Source organism: Pezoporus occidentalis, unplaced genomic scaffold (genome assembly GCF_034315485.1).
Source record: "Pezoporus occidentalis ecotype Australia unplaced genomic scaffold, CSIRO_AGI_Poc_V1 ctg49, whole genome shotgun sequence".
NCBI classification, from domain to species: Eukaryota; Metazoa; Chordata; class Aves; order Psittaciformes; family Psittacidae; genus Pezoporus; species Pezoporus occidentalis.
The window spans coordinates 3615546-3641357 of NW_026915824.1; the positions used below are offsets into that span (position 1 = coordinate 3615546).

Consider the following 25812-nt stretch of genomic DNA (forward strand, 5'->3'; position numbering starts at 1 on the left):
AACAATCATCAAGCATTACGGAAAAACTGAAATGAGTTTAAAACTAGTTACCCAAAGCACACAATGTATCTTTATGTAAATCCTCTGCTGGCATCTTATAAAAATATTGGCAAAGAAATAAATGTAAAATTCGTTGCTGACTTTACAAAATGTCTTATTAATTTGCTTTAGTGATACTGGACTTCTTCCACAGTTGGCCCAGGTGAGAGATTCCAATATACTGGAAGCACAATGATGCTCAAATGGCCATTTCACAGCAGGTTGTGCTGGAGGCTGAGTGTTAGGATTTGGCTTAGAGATGTGTGGGATGCCAGGGCGAGGAAACTGAGGCGCAGCCGGCCTGCGAATCGCACTGTAAGAAATAATGCCTGTTATTCATGCTAGTTTACAATCAGATCAAACACTGTATTTATTGAATGCATGAGGGAATCAAACCCACAATCAACTCCTTCAGATCCACTAGCTGGATCTCAACTCCATTCTCCTTCTCCCCCCTGCCATAAGGAAAGTGTGATGACGTATGGGTAGGCTAGAGCACCACAGCTAAGAGCCTTGCACTGGTGTTGGAGGCTCTACTCTTTGGAGAGTCAGAATATTAGCAACAGAAATGTAGTTTTTGGATGTTTTAGCTGCATTTTTTTTGTCAATATCAATAAAACTCAATCTCATTTGAAAAATAGCAGTCTGTCTTCAGACAGACTTCGGGTCCAGTCCTCCTAAGTGGTATTCACAGCATTCTTGTGTACACCACTGAATGCATTTCATCACTTTTATAAAGAACACTGGAGTCTTAGGAGGAAAAAAAGTTAAAAACCAAAACCTAATTTCATGGTGTTGGGTTTGGAAGCACAGATTTCAGACATGAAGTTTGGTTTCTCAGAGGATTTCAGAACTTCACATTAAATGCGTGTTTTCCAGTGTGTGTGGGTAAATGAAATGTTCACTTTCCAACTCGGTTAATACAATCTGAAGCAATCCAAAAACAGAAAACAGCCAGAAAGCTCTGGAGAGGCCACACTTTGCAGAAGAGGAGAAACTCTGAGCTCGGTGTGGATAATTCACAAGCAGAACTGATTGACTGTGCTGCATAAATTGTATTCTGCTAATTCTCCCACATAACAATTGTCTAGAAATGACAGAGATCACCCATTCTGATCCCAGGGGTAATTCCCTCACCCCCTTGAATGATTCACCTCGCTTCAGCATCTGCAATTTATAAGCACCTCTGCTATTACCAAGCTTTTCATAATAGTTATCTCCAGCTTCAGAGCTTTTAAGACTCAATGCTTTTTTTCCCATTTATTGTAGGTGACTTCAGCTCCACTCAGGGCAACAGCTCTGTTAGGAAACCCCATGCAGAGGCTGAGCTGCCTTCTGAAGGAAGAGTGGTAATTTTTCATTTCAGGTCATGCGGTAGGACTAATTTTTTGTGGGTCTTAAGAGAACTCAACAAGAGCTTTGGAGGATAAGCAGCAGCAGAGGCGGTACCTACTGCTTTTTGGTGTGGGCGCTGTACTTGTGTGAGTAGGAGGGTAGCAGGCTTCAGAAATGAGACATGGCAACACAGCTCTCAGAAGGAGCAACTGCCTTCTCCTTTGCACGGGAGAAGGGTGGCAGGAAAGACCTCGCTGAGGATTGTCCATTTTACAGTGCCACAGAAGGAATGCTATAACAGTGGAACATGGCATTCCCACCACTTGGAAAAGTTGGAGAGGCAAATTGGTTCAAAGTAACTTATCTAACAAGGCCTTTAAGAATTACATTTGTGTTCAGGAATAAGTTGCATTATTTTGTTACTATGAACAAATATTACTTAATCTCTTTTATAATTCTCATAATGCAAAATTACAAATAATACTGATATCTAAAAGGATAAACTTTAATTTTGAAACTTTCAGGTCCTAAACTCATCTGAAGGAAAGGAAACTGGAGAAGAAAATCTGACTTCTGGAGCTGCTTAGCACAGACTGTTCTTGCAGAGATCAATAAACTGAAGGAATCTGGGGCCTAAGAAAACCAAGGGTCAGAAAACTGGTTAAAGTTCTCAATGAGAAGATTCGCAGGTATGTTAACAGAATGCAGACATCCTTGTTCTGCACCTTAAACTTTTAATGGCAACCATCCTTGCATGCATAAGAAGGTTGCATGACTCCTTCATTTTCAGAGGAATGAGCAAAAAATAAGAAACTTTCCAGGTCATTATTTTGCTGCCTATTCTTAGAATGAATGCAAGATAATTCATGAGGTCTGCAACCTCAGATGTTTATCTAAGTTCAGTTCCTGGTCAGTTTGTTCTTGGTACAGATGTTGAAAGCTGAACTGATTAAAAAACCCACAAAAAACCAACCCCTAATCCCCCTCAGCCCAATGAATGCTATAAACCAGATTTATTTACTTTTATCTCCTAGCAGCAACTCTAATGATCAAGTTTCACTGAAAGGCAGACCGACAGTTTTACAACTGCTATGAGATATCCATGGAAGCACACAGGTAGCAAATGGTAATTAAACTCACAGCTATTAAAGATCTCATTAGATGCCCAAACCCAAGAAACTCATAATCATTAACACAACCATCAGAAAATTCTGCTCTTTGTGGAGACAGTATCATCACCTCTAAGTTTGCCAGCACTTAAATGACCACTGGTCTCTTGGTTAATCAACATTTCTGGACACATTTATGCCTTTAACTTTGTTTTGATATTCAAGATGTTTGATACCACATATGGGATCAGTGTGTAGGGACGCACTCTAATAAATACAGCTTTTGGTTGTATAAACTCTATTAGGTGTGATAATGGGAATTCTCTTCAGCTACATCCACAAGTCAGGTGTTTAACTGCTGGCAAGTCTGCCTTGCAGTAACAAGAGTAAGTTGACACCTGACAAAGAAATCAGTTCCAGTATAAACCAGGATGTAGGATGGTTATGGTTTATCTTGTGAAATCAGACCTCTGAGCTGCAGTGCCATTCTCTTGTAACACAAACACACTCTGATGGAAAATACTTTCATGAGGGTCAGTTTCCATGATGTCTGTGTGTTCATACACATGCTCTTACCTCTGTTAGTTAGGCATCTGCTCCTTGTCTGTTGGGCTCCTAGTTGGAGACTAAAAAGAAACAGATGCAATTAGTAGTCACGTATATCAATGATAAATTGGGCCAGTACAGAATGTTTTTCACAGTTGAATAATCCACAAAATACAGACTTATGATGAGTCCCTTCTTATGTGTTTTGCTTCAAATGTGACTACAACACCCATCCCTGGGAGCAAGGGAACAAGAGACATCCATAAAAATAGGCAGGTGTTGTGTGGGAGAATGACAGGAGGTGGATTTTGTACAAATCTTCCTTCTAACAGCATAGCTGCTCTCTGTTGGTGACAGTTGTTAGGAGAGGCTGAAGGGAATGTGGATATTCAGTTGTCTTGGTGAACTCCTCAGTCAACAGTTTGTGGGCTGGTCTTGTGAAGACCTGACTTGGTAACAAATGGGCAGGAAACTGCTTTTTATTTTCTTGACTTTAAATTTGAGCATCACGTGAAGCTACAAAATACTTAAGAAACTGGAAATAAGCCAGGCTAAAGATGTAGCTTCATAATTCTTGTGCCACTATGGTAAGCTACCAACAAACGAGTATTTTCAAGACTGGAAGTCCTGACTGAAATGCGAACTTTTGAAGTCATGAAGAAAAAAACATTTTTTTCTATGACTCCTTAACTCTCCACACATACAAAAGCTTGCTCATGCTTCAGGATTTCAAGTTATTCCAATTTTGCTAACTGGGTTGAGTTAAAGAAGTTTGAGTTCCCATGGGCCCAAATGTCAAAATTAGGGTCTGGTTTTGTTCATCTGCCTAATGACCCATCAAGACGCAATGCGTACTGGTTAATGTCCTCAAAATTTAGTTTTCAGGGAGCTCTACTTAGATGCTACCTGCAAGCTGGAGTGGCATCAACTGATGAATAAGCAATCTGTTGGCAGCTTGGACTAAAAACAAGGTGCTGATGAGGTCTGAGGAATGAGCCAGACATTTAGCACAGCAAATGTAATCAATAACCTGCCAGTTTCTGAAAGGTGCATAGTACTCTTTCGAGTGATTTTTTTTGCATGAAGCCGAGGAAGAGATTTGGCTTTCAGCAGCTGCTTGAGCAAACTATTAAACCAAATCTGCTTTGTCATAGGCATGTACAGATCTAGAAATTGGTATCTGGAAGAAGAAAGTCTGTGGAGTATGCCATTACTGCAGTGGATGACCTCAATGTACAGTGCCTCACAGAAGTGGGTCTGTAGCAACAGACAGTGAAGCTGTCCTTCTTGGATGTGCAGTGTAAGTTCTTCAGTGTAAGTACCTACTGATGCTAACAGCTACAAAATAAATGGTTTAAGTTGAGTTCCCTGTGGAAAAAGCTTTTGACCTTTCCATGTCAGGCCACCTACCTCCAGGTCTTGCCAAAGATCCCAAGACTGGAACGTATGCAAAGACCAAATTGCTCATTTGCCCTATGCGTATATTTGTCACTGGGGGATTACTAAGCACCTGACGTGTTTCCCAACACCTACCTTCACTTAAAACTATTATGTAAGTTCACACTGAAATAATAACAATTAAAAATTCAAGCTTAGCATTTGCTTAATGCAGTACTGGTTTTCTGAAGTCCATCTGAGTTGTAGTTTGTTTTCTGTGGCCTCTATCTTGCTCATTACCCAGCAGTGAAATAGTGACAGCTACTACTCAGTTCTTGCTGCAATGCTGAGTGGACAAAAGAGTATCAGTCATTCCTGGTTTTGATGAGGAATCTTACACTATACTAGCTGTATCCCTAAAGACTAAGTTCATGGTTCTACAGGGATTAGCTCTAAGGGGAAAACTAACTACAAGCAATTCAAACACTCTTATGTAGGTTCTGCAATCTTGTGCTTATTTTTAGATGCTGGATGACTAAATCTGTGGGATGCGGCACATAAGGTGCCATAATGTAACTGCAATAGAAGGCAGATTTTGAAATCTCATTTTCAGAAACAGCTAAATGAGTTTCATGTAGGTAATTCAAGTGTCCAAAGATGTAGACAGGCATCATGCAGGTTTTGTTAAAATTCCTATGAGCTACAAAGTATGCACATGGAATGCTGCATTGTCCTTAAGACTTTGAAGGAAATATGTCTAGTCATCCTTACATAAATGTTGTCTTAAGCTGCTGCCATTCATTCTGCTAGTGGACATGCACAAACCCAGAAGACTCTCAAGCTTTATCTCCTCTTTAAGGGTACAGGCAAGGAATCAGTTACACAGGGTAAGCTGAGGCCTAACCATATTTGTATGCTCATGCTCATTTTTTGGTGGTGGTTGTTCTGTCGGCTGACATTTTACTTCCCTTAGAAAAAAGATATTAGTGGTGTCTATGGGCAAGACCACATCTATATTATATAGTAATGAGAGATATCACAGTCTGTGCCTGCACTTTCTGCAAATGAACATTCTATATGCTTAGTCCTTATTTAGTTGTTCTTAAAGTAGGTGTTTACAGATATTTCTCTCTAAGAGTGACAGAGATTTTTGCTTTGCAGCTGACTGGCTTTTTGAGGGTGTTATTCAGCCCTATATTAAACTGTTCCAAAATGAGACATGAACTTCAAGATAGCATCAAATGGTGTAATGGAGGACTGAACTGAGTGCTGTTCCCATTAATAACTTTCATTACATGGAAGCAAGATCAAACTTATCAAGAAACTAAAAATTATATTCCATTCTAATTTATAGCAGATATTTTCTTTTCTCATTAGAATAAAACCAAATTCTTTTTCTAATAGGATTTTGTTATGATCTCTATAAATCTTCAATCAAGTCTTCAGAAACCATCTATGAAAAAAGACTATCCAAATGCCAACTGCAAACATGGAATGGGGAGAAGGAGGCCCATGGGTTTAAAAGGAGGGAGTGTCTGCATGCAGATGTGAAAACCAGAATTCATTAAACAAACCTGAGGATTGCTAACATTCATACATACCGCTTTATTAAATGGCATGTGGAACAACAAGTCTCTGAAATGAATGCTCTTTGGTCTGCTTTCCTTAGGAACTATGAAAGGGAAAAGAAAGTAACTGTCATTTCTGGCAATTTATTTCTATCTGGACTTAGGTAATGGTCTTCTGCTATCCTTCCTTACTCTTGCTGTCAATATGCTGTTGAGAAAGGTTCCATCTTTTGGAAGTTCTTATTTTCAAGAATTTATTATCCAAGATTTAAAGTGCACTGTTGGACAAAACAGGCCTCCATAACAATTCTTCCTATCGTATTGCTGCAGTGCTCATCTGCTGATTTATATGCATCAGAGAATGTAAGACAGTGCAGCAAAGGGCAGAGAGGTTAGGAACATCATGATCATTATCTGAGTTACTGGATAATTTCACAAAATTTACAATTCTGGTGTTGATACTACATTTGTGCTGGTATGATTCAATAACCAAACTCTGGAGGACAGCTGCAGAGGCAGAATCGATGTGGCCATAAAAGAAAACCCTACAGACAAATAGTTTCTGAGCATCATCCTCATGTCCTCATTAGCTTTGCCTCACCTATAGAAAACAGAGGGTAGGAACAAATGCAGTAAACCCAGGCCCTCAGGCTCTGAGCACTTTGTGAAGGCTTCTGGAGTGAACCTGCTCAGAATGCTGTACCCCTACTGACCACAGAGGACATTAAACTGAAATACAAAGTTTGGACTGGAACTCTGCCACTGAGGCAGCAAGAGTTCCCCTTAATTACAGTATCTATCTCACAAATCCACATAAACACAACACTGTTCAACAAAATAATGGAAGCACTACTGTGGACTGGTTTTCGGTCTTGCAGGAAGGAAATAAATAATATATTTAGGTGCTAATTTTAAATAGTGATATACAAGCAATACTAAACTGCCCTTCCACCAACATGCATGTACTGAAGTTTGCTGAAATGATTTCTGAAGTCAATACCATCCAATACAATCTTTTCATAACAACAAGAAAAAATATTTTGCAGGAAACACTGGTGATTTATACTGCTTCAGGTGACATTCAATAATAAAGGGAAAAAAAGCATAACAAATGACCAGTGTACAGGTTTTAGTAATGACTTCCAATACTGAATGGCTGTAACAGTGGAAAGTTCATCAAGAATTTGCAAGTGCAAATTGATAGCTGATTTACAAATAAAATATTGAAGTCGTCAAGTAAATTGTTCTAAAGAAATCATCTACCCTAATTGTGTTAAGCAGTAGGAAATGGGCTACAGAAAAGCTGAGCCACAACTTGGTAACTCTCACTGAGCTCATCTTTGGGATGAAATCTTGACCCTGCTGAAGGCCTGATTACACTAAAATATGATGCAGAAAATGCTTATTACAAATTCAGTGCCTGATCCAAAAGCCTGCTCATGCTTTGGATCAGACATTTGCAGTACACTTAACGGTTTAAGGCTACAGCATTCCAAAAGGCACAGAAAGTGCAACTCACCATTTCGATTTTCCTTTTCTAGTCTGTTTCCAACAATGCTGTCTCTAAGGTGGTGTGCTTTTTCCTGTAAGTAGAAAACAAGCATAAAACCAGCAGCAGAAATCAGTAACGGAAGTTTACTGCAGCAATAATGAGTTACTACACAAAGCCGGATGCTTTAGCATTCTGAACACCAAGCTTCTCTCTCCAGGAAAACAATTTTAAAAGACTGAAAAATGTCTATGATGCACTTGTAAGTAGATGCTAATTTTAGCATTTATACCTAAGAGTCTTGTGGAGCTTTTTCTCCATCAGTAAGTTACGCTGATTCTGGCATTACATTACAGAGGCTTGGGGTTTATGTTTTGCTTCGGCCAAGTGATTTTCCCTCAAAAATCCCAGTGAATACCAGATAACTACAGTGACAGCATGAACTAAATTCCTAATATTCATACTGAGGTAAGTGAAAGACTTTCCTCTGGTACAAACCCAAAGAAGTCACACATGCAGCACAGAGTATAAATCACCACTGAAAAATAGCTTTTCCCCTGAAGCAGTGAAAACAGGCCAAGTAAATCCTTCTTGAAATACAGGCATCTTCTAGCTAACCAAGAAAAAAAAAGAGACTTATGACTTAGTGCTGCTCTCTTTGCACAGATTAGATATTGTCTTCCTCCACAAGTAATTCCCTCGCAGAGCAGAACCAGCAATTCCCATCTGGGGTGTGGGCCACAGACATATTCAGAAGGGGCACAAAGCACACTGACAGTGCTGCTCAATGGCTAGTGCTGTGCTGCTGGTACCCTCCCTGTGAACTCGGCTCCCAGACTGTCCCAAGGCCCTCGAGCTTTTGCTGTTAAGTGTTCCACTGTGATGACAAAACTCATACTATTTCTTCAGTAAAAGCAAACACAAAGAGCATTTAATCTCTCTCCTTGTTGGCAGCATTTGGTAGCTCTCCCACTCTGTTGAGTACCTTTGGTTTTCCTCTTTCTACTAAATGCACTTACAGGACAACAGGAAAATACTTTTGTTAATGCATGACCTCTTATAAAATGAGGGCATAACCTCTTCCTCCAGCTGCCTTGTTACAAGTAATTAGCAAACCTCCTCATTGTGCTTTTCTCTTTTGCTTGGAGCTTTGATGCAGTTCTTTCAGTGACTCAGTGTGTAGGCTTTTGTAAATCCTGTTTTTTTGTGCACCTCAATTTTCTCCATACATTGAATATAAAGGAGCTGAAGAGGACTGCTAAGAATTGTGAATTTTACTAGGTAGATTCAACACTTGCAGATAGGCATAAAGCCTGATGTAAGTCTATATATATTAACAATGCATGCTTGATGTAGTTAGGTTTCTGTTAGCTGACACTGTTCAATAGCTCAGTTGGTTTGTTCAGCTACCAAAGGTTTGTGGTTTCATAAAAGATGCATAGACACAGCAGTTTAAAACAGAAGTCTCAGAAGACCAATATATTTAACTCAGGATTTTAACTGAATGCAACAGCACCTGAAGTCAGGCAAAATAAATTCAGGAAGCCTCTCAAGTAATCAAACAACAATGGAAACAGGCATCTAGAAGATTCAGAATGATAAGCAGCAAATTCCTTGGGAGCTGATAGATACATAAATCATGACTTAGTTTTGACCTCATATGTGGCAGCCAGAAGACTAGGGCTTGTTTTTGGAACTTCTGATCCAGATTCTTCTCAAGAAACATAAATTTCAGACTCATACCTGTTGAGAGGACTGCAGTCTCTGTTTTTCCTTCTGCCACTGTTGAAATCTGTCAAGGGTTTCATACACAGAAGTTGTTCCGTTTTCCACCTGTTCCTGCAAGTGGATGAGTTCTTCCTGTTCAGTAGGGATGCTGTGTTGCACAGTGCTATCAGTTACTGTGTCAGCATGACCTCTGTGTGCTACACAGTGCAGTAAAGGTAAAAGTAGAAAATATTATTAGCTCATTTCATTCCTTTATGATGCAATCACTTTTTTCAAAGGCATGCAAAGAGTAATTCTCTAATCTGACATCAATTAAAACCACACTGTCTTTAGAGTGCCCCCTCCCCTTTCTTCTGTTTGGTTGTAAGGTTTTTTGGGAGGGGGTTGTTTTTTTCCTCTTCCAATGAGAGAAATGCAACAAATCAATAAGGATTCTACCATTACTCCTTAGTAGCAGAGTAGCATCTTAAACATTTCATTTATTACTATTGCCCTGACCCATGGATTCTCTATTAGTATCAGTTCATACAAGAATTTTTCTAACACTAAAACTATAGTACTGACATTTTAAAGGCAATTGTTGCTCTGTTAAGACAAAAAATATTCACAGCGCCTTTTTTCCCTTCCTTCTTCAACTTCACACATTACATCTCTCAAAAGCTGGGGCTGAAATCTGGCCAGAAAGCATTTTGGAATTTCACATGATTTCCTTCCCCCACGTCATTAAATACCTTGCAGTGACAAGGAAACACAACAACCTGGTCCTCCTACAGGTTATGACACAGGTGCACAGCCAAAGGGAAATGACAAGGAGACATGTTACCACAGCTTGGTCCAGGGAGGTGCAGCACCACATGTCTCCGTGATACTGATACTGAAATGACCCATCCAGAACAAGTGAGAAGCTGTGAAATAGGGCTCTGCCAGCCCTGTATGAGGCTGGTGCAAAGCACCTGTTTCACTGCACAGCGAATGCAACCAGGATTAAACTATAAGTATGACCTGCGTTAATCTTTCTGCTGTGTCATGCACCAATATATACTTTGAGTGAGGAAGGACTATGAGAAGGGAAATACACTAAAGAAGTAAACAAACAACCACCTACTGTAGTTTCTCCTGCTCCTTCCTTTTGATCATACTAGCACACGTTAGGCATGAATCTCTACTCTTTTGCATCTCAGCTAGTTGATTCTATTTTGACACACTAATGACCCTAATGCCTTGCATCTGATATGATTATTTAGAGATCAGACCAGTTTAGGTAAAATTGCTTTTTTTTGTAACAGAAAAAGGTGTGTGGGTGTATTTCTTCAGACCCATAAAAATTACTCTGTTTATCATGGAACCATAGAATGGCTTGTGTTGAAAGGGACTTGTAAAAGCCATTTAAAGCTTAAAGCCATTCCCCCTTGTTCTATCTCTACTTGCCCTGGCAAAAAGTCCCTCTCCAGATTTCTTGTAGGCCCCCTTTAGGCACTGGAAGCTGCTCTAAGGTCTCCCCTGAGCCTTCTCTTCTTGCTGAACAAGCCCAGCTCTCACAGCCTGTCTTCACAGGAGAGGTGCTCCAGCCTTCTGATCACCTTTGTGGCCCTCCTCTGAACTCACTCCAACAGGTCCACATCCTTCTTATGTTGAGAGTCCCAGAGGTGGAGACAATAGTCCAGATGGGGTTTTACCAGAGCAAAGGGGCAAAATTATCTCTCTTGACCTGCTGGTTACAGTTCTTTTCTATCTTCTCTATCATAAAAGGTCACTATGCTGGTTTGCAGACTTATGCTACCAGTACTCCAACACAGTAAGCTCTAGAAAGTCCTGTATTCTTTTCCTAAGAGGTTTAGCATTCACAAAAACTAATGTCAGTAGCACTGGAGACTGCAGTTCCCAGCTGCAGAAATAAATAGGTGATTATGTGCTGCTCTATATGCCTTAATCCTGACCTGATGCTTGTTAACACAAGATAGAGGAAAAAGCTTTACTCGGTGTTCAATAATTTTGTATATAACATTGTCGATTATTTTAGGGCACCATTAATGGAATTTAAGGTAGCAACATTTTGATGTGCTACAACTCAAATAACTGGAGTGCAACAAGGGATCCATTTTACATGGATCTTGAGGTACCCAGGAGAGAACTGTTCCTCCCCACCCTGCTGCATTTCCCGGGCTGGCATTAGCACATGGCTGAGCCCTCCTATCTGTCCTTTTCTTGGTTTTAATCACAATGGAGAAAGGAAACAGAAAAGCATAAAGTAGCTCTGACTACAAATCTTTCCCACAAGAATGTAATTTATGTTTTTCTTTCTTCAATCTGATCTCTTAATGCTGTGATACCATTAAGGAGACAAATCCTATGTGGGAAAAGAGATGTTAGATCACTCAAAATGAAGTCACAGAAAATCTCTACTAGTCCTGCTGAAAAGCATCAAGGCAGTGAAAGAGCTAAATTAAATTCTATACTGGGCTTCCTGGCATCACAGTACGTTCTGTTGCTGTCACTGGGCACTCGAGTGGCCTTTTGCTGAAACACTACAACAAAATTATCAAGATTAGGAAACTGGTGAAAAATGCAGTAAAACCATCAGACATTTTGAGTGAAGGAAGGAGGCTCATGAAAGCAGGCTGGAACAAATTTTGTGTTCTAGCTGAGGAGTACTTCTCAACCCACTTATCAGGCTAATGTTAATTACTTGAAAAACTGTTCTGTTGCACAGAATGGCAGGATTACTGATAGTACAGATAGCATAACAAGAAGCTTTGAAGAAAATAGAACAGACTTATCACATTAACATATTACTTGTTTAGCAAAACCAGCTAGATCTCAGGAGTTTTTCACATGGAACAAACACCAACTGTAGCCTGTTCCTTATTTCATGAGGAAAGCTTAGGCAAGTAAATACAACAGTACTATGAGAATAATGACTCTGCTTAAGAAAGAGTATATGTATATTTTTGTCTACTGTATTCAGGCACTGGGAAAAGCAAAGCATGATCACTTACTCCATCAGCGTAGCCCATCATCCACCCCAGAGTCCTGGCTTCTTGTTCCTGCTGCCTGGGCAAACCCAGTGATGCTGGTTTGCTCCTTGTCTGCCTGCTCCAGCTGCCTTGTACAAAACATCTGCTTCTCTCAGGGAAACTTGTGAAAGGGGTCATCAAGATCTCTGTGACATCTAAACTCAGTGCATGCTATATGCAGAGGTGAGGAAGGAGCAATTCCTAAGGGTGTACTTCCTACACTGCAAAATAATAAAGTATTTACACTAACTCCTGAGGAGGCTTGTACGGAAGGGGATGATGAATGAAAACAGCTGGGACTTGGTGCTCTTAAAACGTTCTCAGGCTAAATAGTGAGAGTGAAAGAACTACACAGGCAGAGCAATCTGCTGATGTTACGCCCTTATCTTCAGCGTAACACTGGTAGATTTCAACTTTGAAACACTCCTCTCGGTAACTCTCAAAGAATCCTGCTATATACGGTTGCAGTATTTTCTTCTATACTTGGAATAGCATCCTCTTTCTGAAGAAGAAATTCACGTAACCGCAACACAGAGGTAATGCAGGCAGCCTGCATTTTACTGCATAAGGAGGAGAAGGGATATACTCAAGTGTCTCTGCGATTGGAAAGCACTTTAATCGATAGGCTTTGAAATTTTTGCTGAGTTTTGCAGTGCTGGAGTAATCAGAAATGGAATTACTCTCCTAGCTCAAAGTGAAATTGTTAAAACCACTTTACACGCCACATCTTGCTGAAATGATTTTAGCTGGCAGCAAGTATTCAGTGTGGGTGAGGTCAGTGAAAACAAATTCCTGTTTTTGGAATGCCTGGAAAGACATCTGCAGATAGCATTGCACAACTGCTGCAGGTTTAGGGAAGACTCCAGAAATTTACTCTTTCATTCCCACTTTCTAAGTACTTATGAGCTGCTTGGATACAGTAGTTGAGTGAAAGAAACAGGTAATCTTGCACAGGGATATATTCCATTATTTCTTAGGAAGATAAAGTGAATGCTCCTTAGCAAAGAGATATTAATACAGCAATTTTTTCAAGTGTCAGAATGCCAGAGTCCTTCAGCTGACAAGAGATATGTTTTTATATTTTCAGAGACTCCGCCATAAATAATCTGATTAAATGGTTGCAGTACTTCTATTCTGCTTTTTTACTTAATGTACACCCTTCAATAATATCTGCATGATGAGAAAGAGTCCTTCTGAATTTTTAATCTCATTGTGACTGGCCAAAGTACCCATGGATGCCTGTAATTAAAAATCTGGAAATTAAATGTCCTGACCTGATAATATGCAATACAATTTTTGTCTATGACGTATCTCCTCACTCAGTTTCTCAGAATTAAAAGAGGCTGAGAGAACTAATAAGTAATTCCACTTTATTCCCTTTTGTTTCTTCAGTTGCTACAGGACACAGAAGAAGATCTTTTCATGCCCTACATACATTTTTATTTCTTAGGTAGTAAGACTGCACTTTAGGAATAAAATGTAACCTCAATATTTCTCTAGGAAAGCAAACTCAAAGAGTAAGATCTACTGCAGTATTTTCTAGTAGGACATGAAAACAGAAAACATTTAAAATGCATGACAAAACACAATTTTTGTGGCAAATATGCAAAACTGGGAAAATCTCTAACATCAGGCTTGGAAAGTGAGTGGGATTCAAGGAACTCTGAATTGTTTTCTTTATCTCAATCAGATTAGATACAGATGTTGTTTGAGGTTGTCTACACATGCAGGTAAATAATGATATGAGCCTAAAAATGTGGTTAGTATTTTCATGGTTATGTCTACAAATAGAAGGGATAGTAACACCTGAAAGCCTGTTGTGTATAATTCTGTACCAAGAAAAGCATTCTGCAGTCACACACTGCAAGCAACTGGTGAGTAAAAGGGTCTAGAAAGAAAGACATTTTTTACAATAGCTGGAGGTTGACAAAAAGAACGGGAATTTGATTTTCCAAATGAATTGAGGTTCTACCTCAAAGCCTTAACAGTAAGGAACCGTAGGTCCACTATGATATTTCAAAAATTTCTTAGTGATAGGGCAGTAAGAAGTGATATAATTAGAAACAGAAGCAACAAAAACACTCAAAGAGTTACATTATGGGAGAGGACACCTCATATCAGGAGGCAATGATCAACCACAACAGGGTTTCTAATTTACATTTTACTTTACCCATCTAAACTATGAGGGATGTTGCCTAATTTGCTGCATTAGCAACATTACCACTAAAAATCAAACCATAGTTTGCCACTATACACTAGTGATTCAAATAAAGCCAGACTGATTGACCTACCCTCTGGAAGATATGTGAACTGATCATACCTAATACTTCCCTACTTACTCAACACTTTCAGCAGAACAAACACAAAGGAAAAAAAGGCCCAGACACCCCCAATCAATAAATATCACTAATTTGAACCCCATTTGCTTAGGGAAATTCACTACGTATTTATTCATTAGCTTCATTGATCTGATATTCCAAACAAAATTATCTATCTATCGCCATGACTGTTTTATTTAGGAAACATTCAAAATTAAAACCCAGGGGAACAAAGTCTTTATAGGAACACAAAGCTAAGTGATAATGCAAATTAATTAATACACTGGGGCTGCACTTACTAACACATCTCAACTCAGTTGCAAATTACAGTGAGTTTGTAAGCTTCCTCCTTGTTCTTAGCAGGTTTCTGCTTCATTCATTTTAGAATTGTCACACAATTAACTCATGATTAATGGAAGAATGGAAGAGGGAGGAACTGCTAGTTGGGATATGTTGCAGGGAGAGACTCCTATCTTTGCCTGCTCCATTTTTTTCCTCATTATTTAAACATTTCTAACATTTCAACTGTGTGTGCACAGTACCTAGGCAAATAAAACTTGTAAGTTCTTTTTCTGGCACGGATTAGACTGTAAATTAGATGTAGCACAGCAAGGGATGACAAATACACAGAGAATACTAAGGAAGGAATATAGTAGAATGATGCTTATTATTCAAGACATGAGAACTCTGCAGATGCTTGTTCACATCTTTTTAGAACTCATTTTATTTTCGTCCGTTTTGTTTGCTAACACACTGAGCATCACTCAGCATGAGGACTAGACAGAGGTCATTGGTGCAATGCTAATCAGTAAATTTTGTGAGAGATGATTAAGGACCACTCCTAAAATCTATACAAAGTATTTAACAGTCTTAAGATTCAAGCCCCAGAAGCTGTCCTGTCATGACAGCAGAGGTGTCTGATTGCACTTACACTGTCACAAGACAAGAGGAAAAAGAATGTCCAGCTTTAACTGTACCGGTATGAGAAAACCAGTGACCACGTATAAACTGGTACAGAAGCACTCACTTGTTCTAAACATGCTGCCTGACACTCAAGACATTTATGAGAACACACAACAGGATCTTCATCAGAATGAAGACCAGGTGGTGTCAAAAATGAACTTGCAGAAACACCAAACTGTGATGCTGCTCTGTTATTTGCAGTGGCTCAATGCATGCTGCCTGAGTTTTTCACCTGCAGCATCCTGTCCACCCATCACAATTTATAAAGGCTGTTGTCAGCCTCTACCTTCCACAGCCACATAATTAGTTGAGATTGAAAAACCCCATTTTCTCAGACCAAAAGTAAAATGGCTTTAAAAAGGAATCACAGTGTAATGACAATGTGCAAACATTAACCCAAAAATAAATAAGCAATTCTCTTCCCAATTTGCAGCGTGACTCTGAGTCTGTCAAATGAGAGCTCAAATCTGTTAGAATCCCAGTTGGGGAGGGACCACAAGAGATGACTTCACTTCACTGAGGCAAGATAATGAAATACCAGACCCCCTTCTGAGAGAAGGGATAAATGAATAAGAAGAATAGGTGCTGGTGCAATATGCCAATCAGAAGGCAGTGTTGAAGTACTTGCTGTACCATACACAATGAAAAGAACTCTCCCACTGTGGCTCTTGGCAGAGAGTTAATGTAGGGGATCATGGAAGTTGGAAGGACTCAAGAGATATACTCAAGAATATTTGCTCCAGTAAAAACTGAATACTTCTGTAGTCCTATTTTTCTTCAGTAAAGGAAAAAAAGGGGTAGACTATGTCTGGTTTTACCAGAAATATGCTATTTAGAACAGCCTTTCAACAAGGCAGCAACTATAAATATTTTCTCTCTGTGCACCTTATTCAGTACATGTTTCAATCCACCGAAGTTAAGATAGGAAAAAATACGCTTGAATGAACATAGCAGATGAAGCCAGTACATCACTTCCCAGACAGGTCTGTAAAAACAGTCTAAGTGCTCTGAGACAGCTGAACAGTGGTGCCTAGTATTTTATTCATGGAAAAGCACCCTTAAGTTCAGGATATGTAATGAAACTCATCTGCAGTGCAGTACTTTATACTCACTGTAGGAAAGAACTAAAACATCCCTCTGTGGAACATAAATGTTTTGCAGTCTGCATGGGCTCTGAGGCTTCACTTTGGAACCCCTGCTTTAGAGCATTTAAACAATCTACACATTATGAATTACTAACTCAGGATGCAATGACTGTAATTCCCAGTAATGAACCCATAAGTTTCCAAGACACCAACAGTTTTGGTCTGGATGTTTTTTCCTTTCATTCGGGTTTACATTGTCTATTCTGTACATGAGATATTCTGCCTCCATAAAAATATCCACTGGCTGCTACTTTTCCTGCATAACCTGTGATTTTGATGAGCAATGAGAATGCTATTCTCTTCTGGGATAGCAACTGGGAAATGTATTTTTCCCCTTCCAACTTTTAACCCTGGTGCGCAGTCCCACAGCTACCTTTAACTAGTAAAATGTTTCCAGCGCACAGAGGGGAAATACGTTCCTTCATGCAAAGGAACAAAGGCTGTAGGCATATAAAGTTTTTTTTATGTTGCTGTAGGATAGGTGTCCTTGCTGCAGAGAGGTGGTCTCTGATAAGAGGTAAATGATTGAACTAGGACAGTAATCTTCAAGCCCTCAGGCAGTCCTGGTAGGTCAAACTTCAAGAGTGGTAGGAAGGCATGACAGAAACTCATGCACCTGCCCTAATAATACACAGAGGACTTTGTTTTCCAGCTCCATCAGATCTGGTATCAATAGGGAACATTAAAATCACACTGTAAACTGAAAACACAACACCTTCATACATTTATTTAACAGTTGTTTTGGCAGCACGCTACCGAAAAAAAACACCAAAATAACCTACAAAGGAATACTAAGCACTTGAGGAATGGAAAGGGAGCACACTAAGAGTGCATGCCATCTGGACAAGAAAGCTATTTGGCACCAATTTGTGGCTCCATCAGTTGATGAGCCTTTCACACTGAAGGCAGAATTCTTGCAGTGGTCTAAATTAAAGAACAAATGTACTCCCTGTTTGTTAAAGATGCAGTACGCTTAGCAGTATTCAATACAGTAGTTAGCACATTCATTAAAATTTGAAAACAGAATAAATGAAACTGAGTAAAAGCAATCTGAACACTTATGTTTTCAATCTATCAACTCACTCATGTTTCCCAGGGTTTGCCAGCAAATTCAGCTCAGATGCTCAAACTGCAAATTGCATAGTTTAGTTACGACACCTTGCATCACCAAGAGCTTGCTGCCTAGGTTTGGAAGTGTTGATCTTGATCTAAGATTCTAAAAATGGGCTTGTCATGTTCTGTTTTCTCTAGAGCAAGAGTACCGATAACCTGTCCTTCAAAGCACCAAGGGGTAATCTATAGGGAGCAGGCTTTCCGTCTAGTGTAACCTTGAGCTTGTATTTGAAGGCTACTTATCATAGAGGGCTATTTGCTCACTTTGTTGCTATTTTCAGGAAACACCACCACTTTTGCTTAAAGGGGAAGATACTCTTTTGTAACTTCATTGGCTCCAATGTGTGGTGAAAACCCTCATGAGGATTCAGCCACCTGATTTGTTCTGATGAATTCAGAGTATAAATTAAAAAGGAGACATCAGCATGCAATCCAAGAGGCAAAAGGCATTGCATAGCTTTGTTTTGCCAATAAACAAGCCCAAAATTTTCTATCACCTCTGTGGGTACAGAAGGCGTAAAAAGAAATCCTCCTCTTGCACCTCTGCATACACTGTCACAACAGGCCCTGCAGTCCTTTCCTTCCCAGAGTACAGAGGGATCTGTTCAGCTGTGGGTGACTGTGACTTAATGTGGCCCTCTGATGTGTATCACACTTTGTTCTCTAATCCCGTTTTCCCCATAGAACTTGTGTCTTACTGAACACCAGAAGGGAATGGCTCTGAAGATAACCAGAACTGTGCGGTGAAGACAATGCATTTCTTACAGAAGTATTATTCAGTATGTTTTATAAGTTAAAAGGTATTTAGTCAATGGAGAGAGAACACAGTGGAGGGAAGGATGCCTCAGTTAAGTATCTAAAAGCTGCTCTGTGGAACAGGACTCCTCTCTCCAACCAAGCCCCAGTGTAACCCCAGACAAGTCATTTCAGCCAGCAATCAGGCTTGTGAATCCCTGACATTAAGAGTGCTGGCTAGTCACACTAATAATTTAATATGAACTTCTGAACACTCATAGTGGCTACTGCAATCACTGGGATCTCTGCTTTGAATATTATATAAGGCTGTTAATCTCAAAAATGGCATCTCAGTTATTTCATATTGGGCATCCAAAACCTCAGTGGATCCAGAACAAATCAAAGGGTTTATTGCAGGAAGGTCTGAAAGAACACAGTGTTTCAGGAAGGCACGAACTATATTTTAAACAAAAATGGGAATGAAAAACGCTGAAAAGTTCTGCGTCTTACACTTGCTCACTTTAACAGCTAGATGAAACAAAATAGCTGTGATATATAGTAGTACACGGCTGTATATTTACGGACTGTACTGAATGTTTGTGGCAGGGAGAAAGAAATAAGCAGCAAAATTACCTCAATTCTAACTTCTCGATTATTTAAACTGGCAACGTTTGCAACGGTCTTTATAACATAATATATGAAAACAAACCCTGAAACTATGAATTTATTTGAGGGATGAAAAACGTATATATACCCTAGTCAGAGTAATTTTATTTTACATTGATTAGACTAAATCATAAAGCAATGGCTACAAACATATGGAGATTTTAATGATGGACCGCAACGAATTTTTCTTGTTTTTACAGTCAAAACAATCAATTTTTTATGATTATAAGCAGTTTTCATATAATAAACTGGTAACTGGGATATTGCTGGACTGGATAAAGAATATTTTAACCAGTGTGGACAAGGACAAAACCTGCCAAACCAAGTTGCAAGAAAAATCAGCTGAAGATGTATCACTTCTATCCTAAATTTCACTATCTCAGGAATCCCTGAACAAAACAGGAGAATAAGAAACTCCAGACTTGGATCTAGCAGGATGGCCAGCAATACAAGAAGCTGAAGTGGTCAGCTGAAGATTTCTTGAAGTGCTGCCACCTATACTTCTTGTATCAGTAAATAAACTTGAGCCAGAGGCTGATTCCACAGAACAACAGGAAACTAATTTGTCTATTTTTCTACCACTACCTGTTATAAAAGCAAAGCTAAAAACCGTGGAGGTGCGTGTGTGTGTGTGTGTGTGTGTATATATATATATATATATATATAAATACATGATATAGAAGAACCACAGACCCATCAAAGCAGTTCCTCAGTCTCTTCCTTAGTGAATAGTTAGACAAAGTGAAAAACTATAGTGCAATAACAGACAATAAAAGTAATCTCCCAAATAAAGCATCTTCACAGTAAATTTTTTCACGTCACTAGCCTGTCTATGATGATGGAGGACGAAGATTTGAAACACAGCACTAGTAATCTCAGTAAAAGCAGCCATTTCAGGACTTCTGCAGGTGTAACAGGCCCCCTACACATTCGTGCTTGAATTACCCTTTAACTACTGTAATGATTCATCCTTGTACCTCCTGAACGTGCTGAAGAAAGAGCAACTAAATGATAAATGTGTTAGCCCACACATTCTGGCCCTCACCTGGAGTTACATAGCCTGGAGGAGGAGAGCTAGCTAAGAAGAATAAATCACTGACTGAAATAGGCATGAAAAAGGAGGTGCTCTTTTGTATTTGGTAGGATGATCTAGGTAGTAAAAATCCTTAGTGCAGAACACTCACTGGATGGAGTAGGCAATCTACTGGTAACCTTTGTCAGCCTGGTTTTCTACCATTTATTCTTATGCATAGCCAGCTTTCTGCAGAGGGAGCTGGTAATGCAGGGAGTATGTACTGTGGGGCTGAGAGGTCTATCTCTGCAGCAGGTTCACAGAAATCCCTTTTGTTATTTTGAATTTTGGCCTCAGTCTGAATTGAACTGCAGGATACCAAAGATCTCTTCCAGCTTTAAATTTCCATGTATAAGCTCCAAAAGGTCCCCTGTTTTTTTACAGAAATGGTAAAAGGACATAATCCTTCCTCAGGGGCCATTTCTAGCATCTTGCATTAGAGAAAGGAGATTTGAAAGAGGAGCTCTCCCACAGGCCTTTCTCCTTACTGTTCTCATCAGGAAAATAAAAAAAAAAAATAAATTATACATCTCTAAAATTTCTCTCTTAGAATTAAGAACATTTTGACAAAGAAACTAAAAGCAAAGGCAATTCAAATAGCACATTTTATATTGCACTATTAAAACTGACATGCTCCCAGCTAGCCCAGTGATTCTTATTTATTCATCATATGGCCATAAGTTTTTTAAATGTAAACAAAAATAATGATGCTATCTGAGATGCAAATTGAAAATTAACGTTAGTCTGAGATGTTCTCCACTCATTTCGAAGGAGAGAGTAGGTTGAGTGAATCAACTTATTTGCTGGTTTGAAAGTAACTGAACAAGTCTTTTAAACACTCATCAAATAGAAGAGACAAGTCTATATTCTAACAGCAAATATTTAGAAAGCAGCACACAAACCTTGCACTATATAGGGAGCAGTCTCCTCTCTGACTGGTGAATATACTGGACGAGGGGCAGGGGCAGGGGCTGGCGGCCTGTTCACGATAAAAGACTTGACCTCAACTGGTATGAAATCATACACAGATTCATCCAGTATCCTGAAAGTGTACAGGTCTTCCCCCTCACTGTCTCTCTCGCATGTATCTTCTTTGTAGCATGCTGTTATAAGTCCATCACCATGTTGTCTTTCACTTCCGTCCTCCACAGACTTCCTCTCTGAAAAAGCGAGGACTTGTGTTCCACATATACAGTACAGAAAGGAGATCAGGACTTAACTTACAGCTTTAGAGTTTCCTAAAGTAACTTGAGACTTAATTTCACCTCTAAAGCGCTCGGATTTTCAGAGGCTTCTGATCATCTAAATCAGTAGAAAGGATGACCCAGAAGAATAATTCCAACCTCAGAGCATCCTCATGATTTTACATCAGATTATCAAAACCAGATTCTTAGCTATTAGCTCAAAGTAAATGGGCTTATTTAAAAGAAATATTGAGTGCCCCAGGTGCTCCCACCAGAGTCACACAAATATGTGCTTTAATGGTGAAGCCAATTAAGTGGTACCTGTGGCCCTCGGCATTCTGGAGTCAGGCTATTTGTTAACTGCTGCAACAATGACTTCAGAATTGAAAGTTATTCTAGCAAATGCTGGGGTTTGTCTTTCCTACATCTTAAGTGTCCCACATGGTTTTGAGGGTTTTACTAAGATGGAGTGCAAGACAAAGTGAAAAAAAGTTTAAAGAGCCCCATACAGGGCTCAAGGATGAAATTTATGACCTCTTATAACCTATGCTAAGACTATCCCCCCCACCAGTAACTCCTCTGACTCTCTGTACTTCCTACATTTTGTGTATTTCATAGTATAACTGCTCAGTACTTGCATTCCTTTTACATTTTACTGCATTAAAAGGAGTCAAGTTTCCCAATACTTGAGTTTGTTTTGATTTGTCTTTAAAACCCCCAAAACTGTGAAGAGTTAGAAACTATAACTGAGGCTGGTGTTCCCATAGATGTTTGTAACTTTCTTGTGCTGATTACCCATCTCTCCTGCAAAAACAGGAGCCTGGAATTCTTGCACTGAGTCATGTTTTCCTCATGTTGTAATCTACTGCCTGTGCATGTGTATCTGCTAAACTAGGCCGTGGTCACTACTAGGGTTTTCAATCCTTTGGCTGCTATTAAAAGAATTACTTTGTCTGTTTATGAATCATAGAACCCCACAGAGAGTCCCTTCCATAGGCTGGAAGGGACCTCAGGCATCATCTGATCCAACCTTTCTTGACAAAGCATGACCTTGACTAGATGTCCCAGTATCCTGTCCTGCCCAATCTTACACATGCCCAATGGTGGGGAGTCCACCACTTAATTCCCTGGGGAGGTTATTATGGGTTCAGAGGAACCAAACAGTCTTTGTAAGTGGGATATATTTATAAATGGGATGTGTTATTAATATGTCCAATCAATATGCATTCTGGTTAAGTCATAAAAACGTTTTAAAGCAGCAAATGGGATTAATACACCTGCCATATTTAATATTAAAAATATTCTGTTTCCATGTCACTATGGAAATTCTGTTCCTTGCTCTGCAGGATCCTCTTTCTTTTAACTCCCACATGGGGCACTGTCGTGTCACTGCCAAAACACAGGCTTCAGGAAGAGGTGACTTGCCTTTAGGTATTCCACGGCAACACTGAAAGCAGGTGGCCGATAAAACTAGGTAGCAATGACACATTAAAACTCCCCCTTGAAAGCAAGCCTCATCCTTATTTAGAGGAATTCTCATACCCTCCCCACCTTGCTCCCCAATGATGAAACCAAGGCTAATGCTTCAGAAAGCTTCACAACATGTTTTAAACAAACTATTCACACAGGAGTGTTTTTAGACAAACTCTGCCTTGCCAACTGCACTCAGCACAGGACATTATGTAGCCAAGAAGCTCTCTTAAGCTGGTACTCACATACAGATAGACAGCATTCGGCAGAGGGTCACATTACTTGATGGTAGAGCTATGAGAACTATTCCAAGACAGACATTTATTTCAAACCTACACTACCAAATCCTATATGCCAAACCTGAACCCTCATTTATGCACACATATAGCTGCAGTTGAGTATTTCATGGGAAGCAAAACACATCTTTAAAATTAATTTTATTCTTTCTTTCAGAATCCACCTATGACTTCCAGCTTTTTCTTTCACAGAGAAAACAGGACAAAACCCTACCTATAACAGACTGTAAGGCTAGAAAGCTATTTCTATCTACTTATGCGAACTTGGATGACTTCAGTGTGCTTCGTGATAGTAATTTAAGACTCTCTTAGGTTGTGCCACATTTAAAAACAGAGTTAACAGTAATAAGCAGTGGAGAAACTGAGAAGCAATTTGTGTGTGCACTTACCAGTAGTATCCAGGACAAATAAGAAGGGTTTATTTTCCCCTATGTGACTATTTAACACTGGTATTTAAGCTTGACTTCTTTTGCATATTTATTTTCCCAATGAGTAAAAAATGATAATCATCCCCTCTGAAAGAGAGGCAAATAGTATTTTGGGCTTCTCATCAGTTGAATCAAAATACAACACAATTTCAGGTTTTTACTCTGGGGCAGAAGGATGAAAAGAAAAAAGGGGGAAAAAAAAGAAGGCAAAGCATTTCATTGCAGGTCATAATTTCTCCCTCTCTTTTCAATCTGCAGCACAATATGGCTTTGTATTTATAACCACAACATTGGCTAAAATGTAATATACTGTTACTTCTCTATGCACACTTGCTTTAATTCTACCTGTGAAATTCCAAGCTGTATTAAATCAAGGTAGAATTTAATATCTTAAAATGGTAAATATTTAACTTGACAAAAATACAACCTGAATAGTTTGTTTCAGGCTACTTTGGAAAACCAGTGCATCATGCACGATATAGCAGCTCTCTGAGATGGGCCGAGTGAGGAAAACCTAAAACCTGAACCCAGCAGTGCATACTCCAGTATCAGCTGAGATGCCTGGTCATGAACATCTTGGTGCAGGAAAGCCCATATGCACTTGCCTGCTTTGCAGAACTAGGCCTGTATTGCCTAGCCACTGCTATTAGAAGTAACCATACATAACCTCTACAGCAGCACCTAGCCTGCATTTGCACATGTTTGTGCCTGGGGTTATTTTCTTCCCAAGGTCGTACCTTTTGATAAATCATTCTGTCTTAGGATGCCAGGCAGGTTTCAAGGGGGAGGAGGAGGCGGCCCCTTACAAAAAAAGCAGTCTCTTCTCTTCTCTTTGAGAACATCAGGTATGCTGGCATACAAATTGTCAGGACGGTTGTGAAAGCTGTATGAATCTTCTTGATCTTCATGTTCTGTCTCTCTGCTGTCTTCTATATCATCTTTCTTTTCCTCACCCACCTCAGCTTCTTGTTGGCATCTTGAGCCAATTCCATATTGATCTCCTGGGTTCTGCTTGGCTTTTAATGCTAAAGAATGCATTATTTCATTTAAAATTTGCCATCGGGAAACATTTCCTGTTTCAAGGATTCCACAGAAGCAACACAATTGCTAATAAAACTTTTATGAAATGATACTGTAGGAAAGCTGTCAAATACATAGTGTCAGTGAACAGCTTTTTAAATATGTACCAAATCAACAGTGGAAGTTTTTGTTGTATCTTGCTATTCTGACACACACCATCTTCGTGCATGTAGTGTTAAACTTCTCTAGAGCTGCTGTCAGTCTGAAATCACACACACTTAACTTGCTTTCAATGCAGCACAGTGCCACACTTAGTAAAACAAAGCTGTAGCTCACACAGCTGTGTAACTTGTTTTCATACAAGTGCTTATTTAAATCTCTCTAAAATTAAATAAACATTGCCCTGGGAGACATGGCTGTACTCCTGTGTAAATGAAGCTCTTGTGTCTTTAGTGGCCCATGGACCACAGAATAAGAACATAGCGTATGGATGGGAAAAGTTACATGAACAAAAGCACCCAGATTTGGATAGTCAACCTCAGTAACATAAAGTCCGCCACCAAACTTACAGTAAATGCAGAGCAAGTAATACCAACCCTTGATGCAGGTTTCCATTCTGATTTATCTTTTGGTGATGCCTTTCCTTCACCACTGATTCAAATGGGAGGTTAGCGTATTCAGCTGGCTAACACAGTCAGCTGTTATAATCTGTGGTGGTCTTCCCTGTGCTCACCCTGAGGTGTTCCCATAGAAAGCCTGACAGAGGCAGTGAAAACGTATCAGGGCTAAAGCAACAAGTTTAAACTCAGCAAATAAGAAATAACCTTTTTATATAGAATGTGAGACATTGTTAACAAGCAGATAAGATAGAAACAGGATAAAGTTTATCTTTATGATCCATGGTATCATAAAACATACGCAAAATACACGGCATCAGTAAATGCAAAAATGCAATTTCATTTGCAATCTTCAAGGGGAATTCATATGACCACACAGATTGTTAATAAGCTTCTAATCAATTTATGCTTAGATGTATGAACATCACACTGCAAAATGTGCCTCCACATAGGTGCTGGCTGCACCTGTGGGCAGTGCCTCCCCTCTCTGAGAACTCGGAGAATTCAGCTCTTTTCTACACACAGAGATCACAGATTTCCAGAATCCACACGGAGGGGTGGTGGCTGCACTGAGGTCTAA

The 25812-nt window shown here is 39.5% G+C and overlaps 1 protein-coding gene and 1 long non-coding RNA gene across 3 annotated transcripts in view; one reads left to right on the forward strand and one right to left on the reverse strand.

The window, feature by feature from the left end:
• Positions 1 to 5932, forward strand: part of LOC134173054 (uncharacterized) — a 35973-nt gene extending 30041 nt beyond the window's left edge. Inside the window, exons 3-6 of one of the 2 annotated variants that reach the window (XR_009968114.1) lie at positions 194 to 354; positions 1899 to 2022; positions 4184 to 4329; positions 5811 to 5932. This is a non-coding gene — a long non-coding RNA (uncharacterized LOC134173054). Of the gene's footprint in view, positions 1 to 193; positions 355 to 1898; positions 2783 to 4183; positions 4330 to 5810 lie in introns of those variants that run through there. The other variant, XR_009968113.1, reaches the window with a different exon arrangement.
• The window catches only part of BANK1 (B cell scaffold protein with ankyrin repeats 1), a 140685-nt gene continuing 120232 nt past the window's right edge, over positions 5360 to 25812 (reverse strand). The window contains 6 exon segments of the mRNA XM_062636739.1: positions 5360 to 6078; positions 7494 to 7557; positions 9207 to 9388; positions 11648 to 11716; positions 21120 to 21377; positions 24333 to 24620. Of these exon segments, the coding sequence (XP_062492723.1) occupies positions 5873 to 6078; positions 7494 to 7557; positions 9207 to 9388; positions 11648 to 11716; positions 21120 to 21377; positions 24333 to 24620 (1067 nt within the window). The 3' untranslated portion in view covers positions 5360 to 5872.